The sequence below is a fragment of the Rhinopithecus roxellana genome, chromosome 1 (assembly GCF_007565055.1).
Source record: "Rhinopithecus roxellana isolate Shanxi Qingling chromosome 1, ASM756505v1, whole genome shotgun sequence".
Classification (NCBI taxonomy): Eukaryota; Metazoa; Chordata; class Mammalia; order Primates; family Cercopithecidae; genus Rhinopithecus; species Rhinopithecus roxellana.
In genome coordinates this window covers 92,469,602-92,484,968 of record NC_044549.1, presented here as the reverse complement: position 1 = coordinate 92,484,968, position 15,367 = coordinate 92,469,602, and the positions used below count along the sequence as shown (strand labels likewise).

Sequence of the window (15,367 nt, the reverse complement as noted above, 5' to 3'; positions counted from 1 at the left end):
CCTTCTTTTGCAAATATTTTTTTCCCATTTTGTAGGTTGTCTTTTGGTGCTCTGTTGATTGTTTCTTTTGCCATGCAAAAGCTTTTTAGTTTAAGTCCCATTTATCTATTTTGTTGTGTTTGCTTTCGAGGACTTGATCATCAATTATTTGTCTAGGCCAATGTCCAGAAGAATTTTCCTAGGTTTTCTTCTAGGATTTTTATAGTTTCAGGTCATTTTTCTTCTAGGACTTTGTAGTTTCAGGTCATACATTTTAAGTTAATTTTTTTATATGGAGAGAAGTTTGTGTCCAGTTTCATTCTTCTGCCTATGGCTATGCAGTCTCCCCAGTACCATTTATGGAATAGAGTATTTTTCCCTATGTGTATTTTTGTTGACTTTGTCAAGGATCAGTTGGTTGTAGGTATGTGGCTTTATTTTTGGGTTGTCTATTCTAATCTGTGTGTCTGTTTTTATTTATTTATTTATTTATTTTTAGTTTTTTTGAGACAGAGTTCCACTCTTGTTGCCCAGGCTGGAGTGCAGTGGCACGATCTCAGCTCACTGCAACCCCCACCTCCTGGGTTCAAGCAATTCTCCAGCCTCAGCCTCGCGAGTAGCTAGAATTACAGGCACCCACCACCATGCCCGGCTAATTTTTATATTTTTAGTAGAGACGGAGTTTCACCATGTTGGCCAGGCTGATCTGAAACTCCTGACCCCAGATCATCCACCTGCTTTGGTCTCCCAAAGTGCAGGGATTACAGGCGTGAGCCACCGCGCCCAGCCATGTGTCTGTTTTGATTTCAGTACTGTGCTGTTTTGGTTGCTATAGCCTTGTAGTATAATTTTAAGCCAGATAATGTGATGCCCTTGTTCTTTTTGCTCAGGATTGCTTTGGCTATTTGGAATTTTTTTTTTGGTTCCCTATAAATTTTAGGATTTTTTTTTCTGATGCTATGAATAATGACATTGGTAATTTGATAGGGATTGTGTTGAATCTGTAGATTGCTTCGTACAGTATGATCATTTTAACAATATTTATTCTTCCAATCCATGAGTATGGGATGTTTTTCCTTTTTTGTGTATCATGTACAATTTCCTTCATCAGCGTTTTGCAGTTCTCCTTACAGAGATCTTTCACCTCCTTGGTTAACTATATTCCTGGGTTGTCTTTCTTCTTTATTTTTATTTGTCGCTATTATAAATGGGATTGCCTTCTAGATTTGGTCTTCAGCTAGATTGTTATTGATGTATAGAAATGCTATAGATTTTTGTATGTTAATTTTACATTCTGAAACTCTACTGATTTCATTTATCAAATCTAAAAGTTTTCTGGTGGAGTCTTTATGGTTTACTAGATGTAAGATAATATCATCAGTGATAGGAATAATTTGACTTCCTCTTTTCCCACATGTATACTTTTTTTTTTTTTTTTTTGGAGACGGAGTCTCACTCTGTTGCCCAGGCTGGAGTGCAGGTGTGTCACGATTTCGGCTCACCACAACCTCCGCCTCCCGGGTTCAAGCAATTTTCCTCCCTCAGCTTCTCGACTAGCTGGGACTACAGGTGTGTGCACCATGCCCGGCTAATTTTTATATTTTTAGTAGAGACAGAGTTACATATATTGGCCAGGCTGGTCTTGAACCCCTGACCTTATGATCCGCCCGCCTCAGCCTCCCAAAGTGCTGGGATTACAAGCGTGAGCCACCGTGTCTGGCCTCCATATGGATACCTTTTACTTTTTCACTTGCCCAGTTGTTCTTGTGAGAACTTCCAGTATTACGTTGTGTAACAATGGTAAAAGTGGGCATGTTTGTCTTGTTCTAGTTCTTAGAGGGAGTGCTTTCAACTTTTCCCTATCAAGTATGATGTTAGGTGTGGTTTTGTCATATATGACCTTTATTATGTTGAGGTATGTTCCTTCTGTGCCCTATTTGTTGAGGATTTTTTATCAGGAAAGGATGCTGAACTTTATTGAATGCTTGCTTTTTTTTTTTTTTTTTTTTTTTTGGAGACAGAGTCTTGCTCTGTCGCCCAGGCTAGAGTGCAGTGGTGCAATCTCAGCTCACAGCAACCTCTGCCTCCTGGGTTCAAGCAATTCTACTGCCTCAGCCTCCCAAGTAGCTGGGACTATAGGCACACATCACCACACCTGGCTAATTTTTGTATTTTTAGTAAAATCGGAGTTTCACCATGTTGGCCAAGCTGGTCTTGAACTCCTGATCTCAAGTGATCTGCCCACCTTGGCCTCCCAAAGTGCTGGGATTACAGGCATGAGTCACTGTGCCCAGCCTATTGAATGCTTTTTGTGTGTCTGTTTAGATGATCATATGGTTTTTGCCCTTAATTCTGTTTATATGATGTATCACATTTATTGATTTGCATATATTGAACCATCCTTGCTTCCCTGGGGTGAATCCTGCCTGATCATAATATGTTCTCTTTTTGATGTGCTGTTGGATTTAATTTGTTAGTATTTTGTTGAGGATTTTTGTGTCTGTGTTCATCAGAGATATTGGTCTATAGTTTTCTATTTTGGTGGTGGTGTGTCCTTGTCTGGTTTTGGTACCAAGGTGATACCGGCCTCATAGAATGAGTTAGGGAGAATTCCCTCCTTGATCTTTTTAGAGTAGTTTCAGGAGGATTGGTATTCATTCTTTCTGTGTTTGGTAGAGTTCAGCTATGAATCCATCTGGTCCTGGGCTGCTTCTTGTTGGGAGATTTTTATTAGTGATTCAATCTCGCTACTACATTACCGGTCTTTTCAGATACTCTTGTTTCTTCCTGGTTCAGTCTTGGAGATTATGTTTCCATGAATTTTATCAATTTCCTTTAGGTTTTCTAGTTTGTGGGCATCTAGGTGTTTATAATATTCTCTGATGAGCTTTTGTATGTCTGTAGTATCGGTTGTAATGTCTCCTTTTTCATTTCTGATTGTGTTTATTTGTATCTCTTCTTGTCTTATATCTTGTTTATTTTTATCTCTCTTGTCTTCTTAGTCTTAGCTAGTGGCTTATCAATTTCGTGTAACTTTCAAAGAACCAACTTTTTTTCTCTTTTTTTTTTTCTTTTGAGTCAGGGTTTGGCTCTGTCACCCAGGCTAGAGTGCAGTGGCACAATCATGGCTTACTATAATATTTGCCTCCCAGGCTTAAGTGATCCTTCCACCTCAGCCTCCTGAGTAGCTGGGGCTACAGTGCACACTACCACACCTGGCTAACTTTTGTATTTTTTGTCATGATGGGATTTTGCCACATTGCCCTGGCTGGTCTTGAACTCCTAGAATTGCGATCCGCCTGCCTCACCCTTCCAAAGTGCAGGGATTACAGGCATGAGCCACTGCACCTGGTCCCAGCTTTTCATTTTGTTGATCCTTTGTATTGTTTTTTGGTCTCTATTTTATTTAGTTTTGCTCTGATCTTTGGTATTTCTTTTCTTCTGCTAACTTTGGGTTTAGTTCTTTTTTTTCTTTTTCCTGGAGGTACAGCATTAGGTTGTTAATTTGTGATCTTCCTGCTTTTTCATGTAGACATGTAATGCTATAAGCATTGGTAGTGCCTCTTAGCACTGCTTTTTCTGCATCCCACAGGCTTTGGTATGTTGTGTTTTCATTTTTATTTGTTTCAAAAAAATTTTTTAAGGTCGGGCGTGGTGGCTCATGCCTGTAATCCCAGCACTTTGGGAGTCTGAGATGGATGGATTGCTTGAGCCTAGGAGTTTGAAACCAGCCTGGGCAACATGGAAAAACCCCATTTCTACAAAAAATTAGCCGTACATGGTCATATGTGCCTGTAGTCCCAGCTACTCAGGAGGCTGAGGCAGGAGGATCACTTGAGCCAAAGGAGTTTAAGGCTACAGTGAGTCATGATTGCGCCACGGCACTCCAGCTTGGGTGACACAATAAGACCCTGTCTCGGGGAAAAAATCTTCATTGACCCAGTGATTAAGTGATTATTTAGGGGCATGCTGTTTAATTTCCATGTATTTGTATCGTTTCTCAAGTTCCTCTTATGTTGATTTGTAGCTTTATTCTACTATTGTCTGAGAAGATACTTGATTTTGATTTTTAAAAATTTGTTAAGACTTGTTTTGTAGCCTAACATGTGATCTATCTTGAAGAATGTTTATTCTTCTTTTTTTTTTTTCTTTGTTGAGACAGGGTCTTGCTCTGTTGCCCAGGGTGCAGTGCAGTGGTGTTATCATGGCTTACTGTAGCATTGACCTCCTATTACTAAGCAGTCCTCCCACCTCAGCCTCCTGAGTAGCTGGGACCACAGGCACATACCACCATGCCTGGCTACATTCATTTTTATTACTATTTTTTGTAGAGACAGAGTCTCCCTATATAGCCCATGCTTGAAGAATGTTTTATGTGCTGATGAAATGAATGTATCTTCTATGGATGTTGGGAAGAATGTTCTATAAATGTCTGTTAAGTCTGTTTGGTCTAAAGTCCAGTGCTTCTTTGTTAATTTTTTGTCTCTATGGTCTGTATAGTGCTATGAGTGGAATGTTGAAGTCCCCCACTGTTATTATATTGCTATCTGTCTCTTTCTTTAGAGCTAGTAATATTTGTTTTGTGAATTTGGGTGCTCATATGTTGGGTGCATATATATTTAGGATTTCCTATATATACCCCTTGGTGAACTGATCCCTTTATCGTTATATAATGACATTCTTAGTCTTTTTTTTTTTTTTTTAACTGTTTTTGATTTAGAGTCCGTTTTATTTGATACATATAGTTCTCCTTTTGGTTTTCTTTTGGATGGAATATCTTTTTCTGCCTCTTTCAGTCTACTTGCGTCTTCACAGGTAAGGTGAGTTTCTTGTAGGTAGCATATAGGTGGATTATGTTTTTTAATCCGTTCTGCCAATCTGTATCTTTTAAGTGACGTATTTAATCCATGTACATTTAAGGTTAATATTGATATGTGAGACTTTGTTTCCATCATATGGTTGTTTTCAAGTTATTTTATAAATTCTTTGTTTTCTTTCTTTTTCTCTTTTTGTCCTTGTGTTTTGATGAAATTCTGTCATTTGATTTCTTTCTTTTCCTCTTTTGTGAGATTGTTTTATAAGAACTGTGAGTTTTATATTTCTGCGCATTTTTGTGATGGTGAATATCAACGTTTTGTTTCCAGGTTTAAGACTCCTTTGAGCATTTCCTATAGGGCCGGTCTAATGGTGACAGATTCCCTTAGTATTTGTCTAGGAAAGACTAGTCTCTTTCATTTATGAAGCTTATTCTAGCAGGATATAAAATTCTTAGCTGACAGGGTTTTTTTCCTTCAGCACTTTGAAAATGCTATCCCATTCTCTTCTGGCCTTTTAAGGTTTCTGCTGAAAAGTCCACTGTTAGTCTGATGAGGTTTCATTTATGGGTAACTAGATGCTTTTCTCTTGCTAATTTTAAAATTCTTTCTTTTACTTTCATTTTAGACTTTCTGATTATAATATGCTGTGTTGAAGTCGTTTTTGCAGTGTATTCACCTGGGGGTCATTGGGTCTCTTGTATCTGGATATCTGACACACGGTGCTAGACTTGAGAAGCTTTCATTGATAATTTCCTTAAATAGATTTTCTAAACATTTTAACCTCTCTTCCCGCTCAGCTTTTTCTTCACTTCTAATGATGCCGCATTGCATTGTGGAAGTCTAGAATGGCAGAATGTGTGTAACCTCACCCTGAGGTAACATAAAGCATGGAAAGTGATGAGCACCCCTTCAGATTCTGTGGGTTAAATGGCCTTATGCTCTGGCTTCTCTGTTTATTATGGCCAAGAGCTGTGACAAAGGTTTCCTAGCATAGTGCTGAGGGCAGAGGTTTGTGAGCCCCAGAGACTAGAGCTCAAATTACAACCTAACCAGTGTGACTTGGGCAAGTTACCTAATTTTTCTGAGTTTTAACTTCATAGGAATGATTATGCCTGCCTCACCAGGTTGTGAAGATTATGTTTGTTTTTTTGTTTGTTTTGGGTTTTGTTTTTTTTTTGGAGACAGGTTCTAGCTCAGGCCAGAGTGCAGTGGTATATTTTATGTTTGGTTTTTTGTTTTGGTTTTGTTTTTTTGGAGACAGTTTCTAGCCTAGGCTAGACTGCAATGGTGTGATCCTCCCACTTTAGCCTCCCAAGTAGCTGGGTCTAAAGGATGCAATACCACACCTGGCTATGTTTTTTTGTTTTGTTTTTGTTTTTTGTAGAAACTGAGTCCCACTATGTTGCCCAGCCTTGTCTCAAATTCCTGAGCTCAAGTGATCCTCCCACCTCAGCCTCCCAAAGTGCTGGAATGACAGGCTTGAGCCACTGCACCTGGCCAGGAGATTATATTTTTAGATATATTAAAGCATCTAGCATTATGTCTGGTTTTTCTTCTTTTGGTATCATTTACCTAAAAGTTTCCTGACCTCTGTTTAAAACAAGCCTCTTTACAATGTCATATTCAAATGGTGTTAGCCCCTGGCCCAGGTCTCCAGCTAGAGTAAACTAACTGTGACAGGCACTGAGTAGCTGGTTTGCCTATTTCTCTTTCCTCATCTTCACAGTAAGCTTCAGAACCTCTATCCTTCTCCACCTTGTTCTTTTTTTTTTTTTTTTACTTTTATTTTAAGTTTAGGGGTACATGTGCAAATTTGTATGAAGGCAAACTTGTGCCATAGAGGTTTGTTATACAGATTATTTTGTCACCCACGTATTAAGCATAGTGAGTACCCATTAGTTATTTTTTCTGATCCTCCCATCCTCCACCCATCAGTAGGTCCCAGTGTCTGTCTGTCTGTTCCCTTCTATGTGTCTATGTGTTCTCATCATTTAACTCCCACTTGTAAGGGAGAATATGCAGCATTTGGTTTTCTGTTGCTGCATTAGTTTGCTGAGGATAATGGCCTCCACCTCCATCTATATCCCTGCAAAGGACACGATCTCTTTTTTATTATGGCTGCATAATATTCCATGGTGTATATGTACCACATTTTCTTTATGCAGTCTACCATTGATGGGCATTTAGGTTGATTCCATGTCTTTGCGATTGTGAATAGTGCTGCAGTGAGTCTACACATGCATGTGTCTTTGTGATAGAATGATTTATGCTCCTTTGGGTGTGTACTCCAGTAGTGGGATTGCTGGATCAAATGGCAGTTCTCTTTTTAGGTTTTTGAGGAATTGGCACATTGTCTTCCACAATGGTTGAACTAATTTACACCCCTGCCAGCAGTGTATAAACATTCCTTTTTCTCCATAACCTCACCAGCATCTGTTGTTTCTTGACTTAACAGTCATTCTGACTGCTGTGAGATGGAATCTCATTGTGATTTTGATTTGCATTCCTCTAATTATCAGTCATGTTGAGCTTTTTTTCCTGTGATTGTTGGCTGCATGTATGTCTTTCTTTGAAAAGTGTCTGTTCATGTCCTTTGCCCACTTTTTAATGGGGTCGTTTTTTTTCTTATAAATTTGTTTAGGTTCCTTATAGATGCTGGATATAAGGCCTTTGTCAGATGCATAGTTTGCAGAATTTTCTCCCATTTTGTAGGTTGTCTGTTCAGTCTGTTCTTCGCTGTCTTGTTCTTTTGCTGTGCAGAAGCTCTTTAGTTTAATTAGATCCCATTTAAAATTTTTGCTTTCGTTGTAATTGCTTTTGGCATCTTTGTCATGAAATCTTCCCGTTCTTCTGTCCAGAATGGTATTGCCTAAGTTGTCTTCCAGGGTTTTTATAGCTTTCCATTAAGTCTTTAATCCATCTTGACTTAATTTTTGTATATGGTACAAGGAAGGGGTCCAGTTTCAATCTTCGGCATATGGCTAACCAGTTATCCCAGCAACATTTATTGAATAGGGAGTTCTTTCCCCATTGCTTGTTTTTGCCTGCTTTGTCAAAGATCAGGTGATTGTAGTTGTGCAACCTTATTTCTGGGTTTCTGTTCTGTTCTATTGGTCTATGTGTCTGTTTTTCTACCAGTACCATGCTGTTTTGGTAACTGTAGCCCTGTAGTTATAGTTTGAAGTCGGGTAGCACAAGGCCTGCAGCTTTGTTCTTTTTGCTTAGGATTGCCTTGGCTATTCGGGCTTTTTTGGTTCCATATGAATTTTTAAATAGTTTTTTTCTAGTTCTGTGAAGAATGTCATTGGTAGTTTAATAGGAATAGCATTGAATCTGTAAATTGCTTTAGGCAGTATGACCATTTTAACAGTACTGATTCTATGAGCATGGAATAGTTTTCCATTTGTTGGCGTCATCTCTGATTTCTTTGAGCAGTGTTTTGTAGTTCTCCTTGAAGAGACCTTTCACCTCCCTGGTTAGCTGTATTCCTTTTTGTGGCAGTCGTGAATGGGGTTGAGTTCTTAATTGGCTCTTTGCTTGACTGTTGTTGGTGTATTGGAATGCTAGTGATTTTTGCACATTGATTTTTTTATCCTGAGACTTTACTGAAGTTGTTTATTAGCCAAAGGAGCTTTTGGGCTGAGATCCACCTTGCTCTTTACGAGTCCTTTTGTTGTCATCATAGCTGTTGTTGTTCTGCCTTACTTTTGCTAGGTCCTTCTCCCCAAAATTTCTCAAGTTCTGCCTCTGTTCAGTTTTTCAGCCAGCTCATATGTCATCTGTAGGATGAGAAAACCCTAGCATATTTGGTTTAGTTTTTATTCTTTTTTTTCTTTTTTTTTGAGTTGGAGTCTTACTCTGTCGCCCAGGCTGGAGTGCAGTGGCCGGATCTCAGCTCACTGCAAGCTCCACCTCCCGGGTTCACGCCATTCTCCTGCCTCAGCCTTCCGAGTAGCTGGGACTACAGGCACCCGCCACCTCGCCCGGCTAGTTTTTTGTATTTTTAGTAGAGACGGGGTTTCACCGGGTTAGCCAGGATGGTCTCAATCTCCTGACCTCGTGATCCGCCCGTCTCGGCCTCCCAAAGTGCTGGGATTACAGGCTTGAGCCACCGCGCCCGGCCCAGTTTTTATTCTTTTATAGCCATTATCCCTCCTCCCCTGTGCAACCTCCTACTCATAAATGGGATAAAAAGGAAGATTTGGTCTTCCCCTTAGCCAACTGATCCAAAGGTCAAATTCAGTTAAATTCCAGGAATCCACTTAGTGAAGGAGCTAAGCTTGGAGTCAGAGGATAGGATTTTGGGGTTCTGATTATTCGTTTCTTCACTCTATGACTATGGTATGGTATTCTCTCTTCTGTGAGGTGGTGGGAATACTAATACCCAACTCATAAGGTGTTCCAAGGCTTACATGAGAGCATCCAGGGTGTTATCCAGAGGTGCTTTATAAATTTAGATGAAAGTATATCTAAATTTTGCTTTACTCCTACGAAACATGCAAGCCAGGCATCTATAACCAGCTTGGAGGACTGCCCTGCCTAGTAAATGGTGCTGGATAACAATGGCAGTATGTCCTCAATGCCGTCTGACTGATGCTCTGTCCTTATTAGTTCCCTTGAAATTCCCTGACCATCCATACACTCCTGTTCAAATATGAGTAGAGAATTGCTTCCAAAACCAAACACTGTTTTTCTTTTCCTTTAGCCTGGGAGTTGATTATTTAGCAAATCATTGTAATTTCCCTTAGACTGTGCTGCTAGTAGAATAACATCATTCTCATCAGATCACCAACTAAAGCCAGCTGGCTTAGGAGTACCAAAAGACTATTTAGCCTCCTGAAACTTGCCTGCTCCTCCTTTCATGGTAGCAACAGATGACCTCACATCTCAGACTGGCAACAACAGACCAGCTAAGCAAACTGCATATTCTAGCAGCAGCCTTTTATAAGGTATCTAACCCGAGTGGAGAGAAGTGGAACTGTCTGAATACTCTGGTATGGGAACAGGTAGGTGAGAAATGGGGGAGTTTAGTGATCAGATGGAGAGAGAAGCAGGGGCCAAACAAAGACTTTAAAAGCCATGTCTTTAGGGAGTTCAGGGTTTCTTTTGAGGGCAGAGGGAAGTCACCATAGGACTGCAGAAAGACTAGTGTAGTTAGAGTATGGAGATCAAATGGAAGGACAGTAAAACTATTGCTAGGGAGACTGAGTAGATATGGCTGCAGCCAGTCAGCTGAGGAGTTACAGCAGCCTGAACGCAGGTCATTGCAGTTCAGACAGGAAAGATTGCCGTGTTTAGAAGGGAACACGGCTGGGTCTTGGTGACTAAAGGGATATGGGACATGAAGGAGGAGTCAGAACTAACTCCCAGGTTTTGGGCCTGTGAAGCAGTAGAGCCATTCATTCCCTGAGCAGAGAGGGAGGTTGGGTGAGGATGATGAGTTTAATTTTTAAATCTTATTTTTTCCCACCTGACTTTGTGGTCAATCAGAATTAACTCTGGGGACAAATACCTGTTTACCTCTCTAGCTTCAAAAGATTCAGCTAAACTAAATTAACAAGACAGGTTCAGTCTTGCTCCTAAAAGGCATGCTTCAGTTGATCCTTACCAGCCTTTTCCGGGAACACAGTAGAACGGATTAGTCATCATCCTCTGCTTCTGATTTCTTATAACTGAAGCATTTCTTCCATTTGTTGGTGCCTATATATTTAAATTAGAAGAACACTCGTGCTCTGCTGATTTGCTTATCACTTCAGCCTGCAAGTTCTTAAAATAAGTTGTACTTTTGCCTCAGAAGAGATTTCTTTATAGGTATATCTGCTTATGGTTGGAAATGAATTGGAAGGATGTTTTGGGGGTACTAATTTTATCAAAGGTCTGAAACGTAAAATTATAGAAAGGTAGAGATCTTTCACAGCCTAGCCATATTTCTACCTCACATTGTTTCCTTGAGAGTTTGTCTGTCAGTAGACCTATCTGTTTTAAGATCACACAGGGAGTTCATAGTCTTACACGTGTATTAACTTTGCTGTAGGTCATGTGAAACAAGCTAGAAATCAGAAGAGAAACCTTAGGAGCCATATAGTGACATAGTTTTCTGCATGCTTCTCAAACAAAATCCTGACTTTAGATACTAATCAGAATTCATAATGACTAGTTTTAGGTAAATAAGGATCTCTCTACAGGGGATGCATCTAAAGAGATGTTGCACCTTTATCCACTGGGGAAGGAGTGAGCAGAATTCCTAAATCATCATCCTTTCCTGTAGAAAGAGTAAGCTTAATGTAATCTGGGCACAGTGGCTCACACCTGGAATCCTAGCACTTTGGGAGGCTAAGGTGGGAGGATGGGTTGAGGCCAAGGGTTCAAGACCAGCCTGGGCAACAAAGCAAGACTCCATCTCTACAAAAATAAAATAAAATGAGCTAGGCATGGTGGCATGTACCTGTAGCCCCAGCTACTCAGGAAAATGAGGAGAGAGGATCTCTCGAGCCCAGAAGGTCAAGGCTCCAGTGAGCTTTGATTATGCCACTGCACTCCAACCTAGGTGACAGAGTGAGACCTCGTCTCTTAAAAAAAAAAAAAAAAAAAAAAAAAATTGAAGAAAGTAAGCTTAAGGTAGACCGAGTAGAAGTCTATGGATTGTGGACTCTGTGAGGGCAGAGACCGTAGCTGTTGTCCATACCAGTATCCCTAGCAACTAGTTCAGTGTCTTGCTTATATAGGTGCTCAATAAATATTTGTTCTATGTGTGACTGAATAAATGAGAGATTCTAAATTTTCTGATAGTCGGAAATATGTCCATATATACAGAAAAGTGCAAAAATCATAAATCTGATGAATTTTCACAAAGGGAACACCTCATAGACCTAGTGCCCAGGTGAAGAAATACAGTCATGCTAGTCCCCAGTGCCCCTCATGCCCATCACAGACATTGCTTCTCCAAGAGTAAGCACCAGCCTGACTCCCAGTGCCACGGTTCTGTTTTACCCATATTTGAACCGTGTATAAGCATGTCCTCTTGTGTCTTTCCCTGTTCATTTATAACATAGTGAGATTCACCGTGTTGGGAGTAGCAGTGGTTCATTTCTGCTCAGTGCACTATTCTGCTGTGTGAATATACCACAATTTATCCATTCTACTATCGATAGATACTCGGGTTCTTCCCGCTTGGGACTATTACAAGTAGTGCTGCTGTGGATATTTTTGTACCTGTCTTTTGGTGGGTGTATGTATGCGTTCCTGTCAGGTATGTACCGAGGGGTAGAATTCCTGGATGATAAAGCATGTGACTGTTCAGCCTTAGTAGAAACTGCTAAACAATTGTCCACGTTTATACTGGCACTAGCAGAGTTTCTGTTGCAGCACCTCCCTGAATACTTGTATAGGTCTTTTTCATTTTAGGCGCTCTAGTGAGTGACTAGTGGTACCTGTTGGGCTTTTAATTCACATTTTCCTCATGACTGAGGAAGTTGAGCATTTTTCATTTTGTTTATTTGGATATGCTCTTTTGTGAAGCATCTATTCTAGTCTTTTGCTCATTTTCCTACTGAGTTGTCTGTTTTGCTTACTGAATTTTCACTCTCTGTAGTCGGGGCACAACTCCATTGTTGGATACATGTGATGCCAAAATCCCCTGCTCTGTGACGTGTCATTTCACTCTCTTTTTTTTTTTTTTTTTTTTTTGAGATGGAGCCTTGCTCTGTCACCAGGCTGGAGTGCAGTGGCATGATCTCAGCTCACTGCAACCTCCACTTGCTGGGCTCAAGCGATTCCCCTGCGCCAGCCTCCCAAGTAGCTGGGACTACAGGTGCGTGCCACCACGCCCAGCTAATTTTTTGTATTTTAGTAGAGACGGGGTTTCACCATGTTGGCCAGGATGCTCTTTGATCTCCTGACCTTTGTGGTCTGCCCGCCTCAGCCTCCCTAAGTGTTGGGATCGCAGCCATAAGCCATGTCATTTTATTCTCTTAATGGTGTCTTTTGGTGAAAAGAAATTCATAATTTCATGTAGTCCAATTTATCCATTTTGTCTTCTATATATTTAGCAGTTTCTTGTGTCCTGTTTAGAAGAGTTTTGCCTATTCCAAAATCATGAAATTTAAGTTCTCCACCTTTGTTGAAATTGTCATATTAAGGCAGAAAAGACACTCTTCATTCTGATCTGTTCGTTCTTAGCCTTTTGCAAGTCCAGGATCCCTGTGAAAATCTGACTAGAACTCTGGATGCCCTGCACAGAAGTGCACATATGCACACACACAGCAAATTTTCCTGCAGCATTAGGGAGTTCACAGACACTCAGACTAATTTATGGGCCCCTTGTTAGAGAACCCCTCATCTATTCCAACCGTCATTTTACAGATAAGGAACCTGAGGCCCAGGGAATGGCCACCGTTAGTTTGTGGCCCACTTGGGACTAGAGTCCAGGTCTCTTGACTCCGATTCTAGTGCTCTAACAGATTTCCCTGCTGCAGTCTTTCTGAAAATGTCTCACTGGCAGAACCATGAAAGGGAGAATGTTTCATTCAAGGGAGATTTCCGTCCACTAGCAGCAAAAAAAAATGACGACATGGTGACACTCTTCTACTTTATGTATTTACCTTAAATGTTGAAGCTCCAAGGAACTGCTTTTTGAAGCTGAGCTGGGAATTATCATGGCCCATGCATCCTCCTCTATCTGTGACTCAGTGCCCTGGGGTTGCTGTATGAACCTTTCCATGTACAACTACCTGTATTCGGCTTAGTCTTTTGGTTGGTTCTGGCTGGAATTTTAAAAAGCACCTTATGTAATAAGCTTCTAGTCTCAATGCTCAAGTGGGTGGGGTTTACCAGAGTGGTTGCTCCAGGGAGAAAATTTAAAGGGGCGGAGGCAGGGAAAGGAACTCTGAGTTTGTTGGCTAGGTTATGTTGGTTTGCAAGTAGTCAACTGGTAGACAGACGAAGCCAGAGTATCTAGAAGTATTCATTAATGATTTTACTGCTCCCCTGCCACTGTCTGCAGTCGTCTTTTCCAAGGCTCGAAGTGGACTAGGCAGTTTACAGGTAATAGGGCCAGATATTTTCAAGTCATCACTCAAACCCCAGTGCTAGGCATGTCCAGAGCGAAACCTGTTACCTTGTCAGCGCGCTCACCGAAGTGCACTGCCAGGGGTGTGCACTTCACACACATAGCATGGATCACAGTTTTTTGTGTCTCACAGTGAAAAAGACTGTTCGTATCTTTGGGCCACACCCTGAAACACAAACTGAGTGATCTCACCCTCAACACAAAGGAAGTCGAGTCCATAATAGCTTCCACAAATAGGATACTCTTAGATCTGACAAATGACACCCATTTATTTTATCCCATTTTACTTCTTTCCCCTAAGCTGCCGGAGAGCCTTTCTCCAGTTTCATCACATACTCGTGACTAAATAGATGGGGGTGCTAGGGGGCCAGCTGTCCAAATGAGGCACATTTGTCCTGTCATTTCAAAAGCTTTTACAGAGTACCTGCTGTGTTCTGGGTCCTGTACTAGGTGACAGGGCCACCTAGGTGAATAGGACAAGGTCCCTGTCCTCAGGAAGCTCCCAGTCCGGGCAGAGGCATGGGTGAATCAGCCCACATGTACTGCACAGTGTGTCGAGTGAGCACCCAGTGGCATACAGAGTCTTATCCTTGTCCTGCCTTTTTGAAAGAGTTAAGTTCAGAGGTTTCCAATATGTTCATAACTCAAAAGGATCACTTATACCAATAACTTAGGAACCGTTGGCATCCATATCCCTAAATCAGAAAATGCCGAAATCAGAATCATTTCCCCCTACACTGATGACAGTACCTTTCATCACCTTCAGCTCCCTGGTCTCCTAGAGCCACTGGCCAGCCCTCACTGCCTTCCTCCAAAGACACGTCTCTGCTCAGGATGTCACTGAAACTGAGCGTCTTCTCAACAAGCCTCCGTTTTCTTACTTTCTCATCTTTTCTCTTTTAGGCATGAAGAAGTCAGTGATTTATAGTTCACTAAAACTGCACAAAATGTGGAAAGGGTGGCTGAGGAAAACATCCTGATTTTACTTACTTTTATATATGTTATGTATAGATGAATAAAGTGATCCTTTTTGACAGAACAGTGTTTGTTACTTTGACCCATTGCTTGATTTCGAAATACACTGGTTTGTATAATACTTGGTTTTTTAAATGTATGCATCAGACATTTACCCAGTTGGGACCCAAATATGTTAGAAGGTTTAGCATCAGAAGAAAAGAACCCTCTCCATGTTCAAAGCCACGTGGGTCCTGCAGAATAGCTTTGCCTGTGGCCTGCATTCTGTAGGTACATGAGAGTCAGATATGACAAATTGCATGTATGCTGTGAACACGCAGCCCAGGAAACTTACAGGGTGGGGAAGCGTGGCTTTCTCTGCCTGGCTTGTTACGTCTCTAGTCTCCATCCTGTTCACTTGTTTTTTTTCCAACAAGGAAAAAAAATGTGACACTTGCAAGTGTCACATCAACATTTCCCTGGATCTAGGCTTTTTGTGTTTTTCTTTGTTCTCCACTAAAGTGTATGGGAGTGACTTGGGTAAGTCATC

General features: G+C 40.9%; 1 protein-coding gene across 3 annotated transcripts in view; it reads left to right on the top strand.

Annotated features, from left to right (window-relative positions):
• Window positions 1-14,902, top strand: part of TAMM41 (TAM41 mitochondrial translocator assembly and maintenance homolog) — a 57,756-nt gene extending 42,854 nt beyond the window's left edge. For all 3 annotated transcript variants that reach the window (XM_010377288.2, XM_030927989.1, XM_030927992.1), the window contains one exon: window positions 14,767-14,902. In XM_010377288.2, coding sequence (XP_010375590.1) covers window positions 14,767-14,843 — 77 coding nt within the window. In that variant the 3' untranslated portion in view covers window positions 14,844-14,902. The remainder of the gene's footprint in view (window positions 1-14,766) is intronic.
• Window positions 14,903-15,367: the final 465 nt, after the last annotated feature.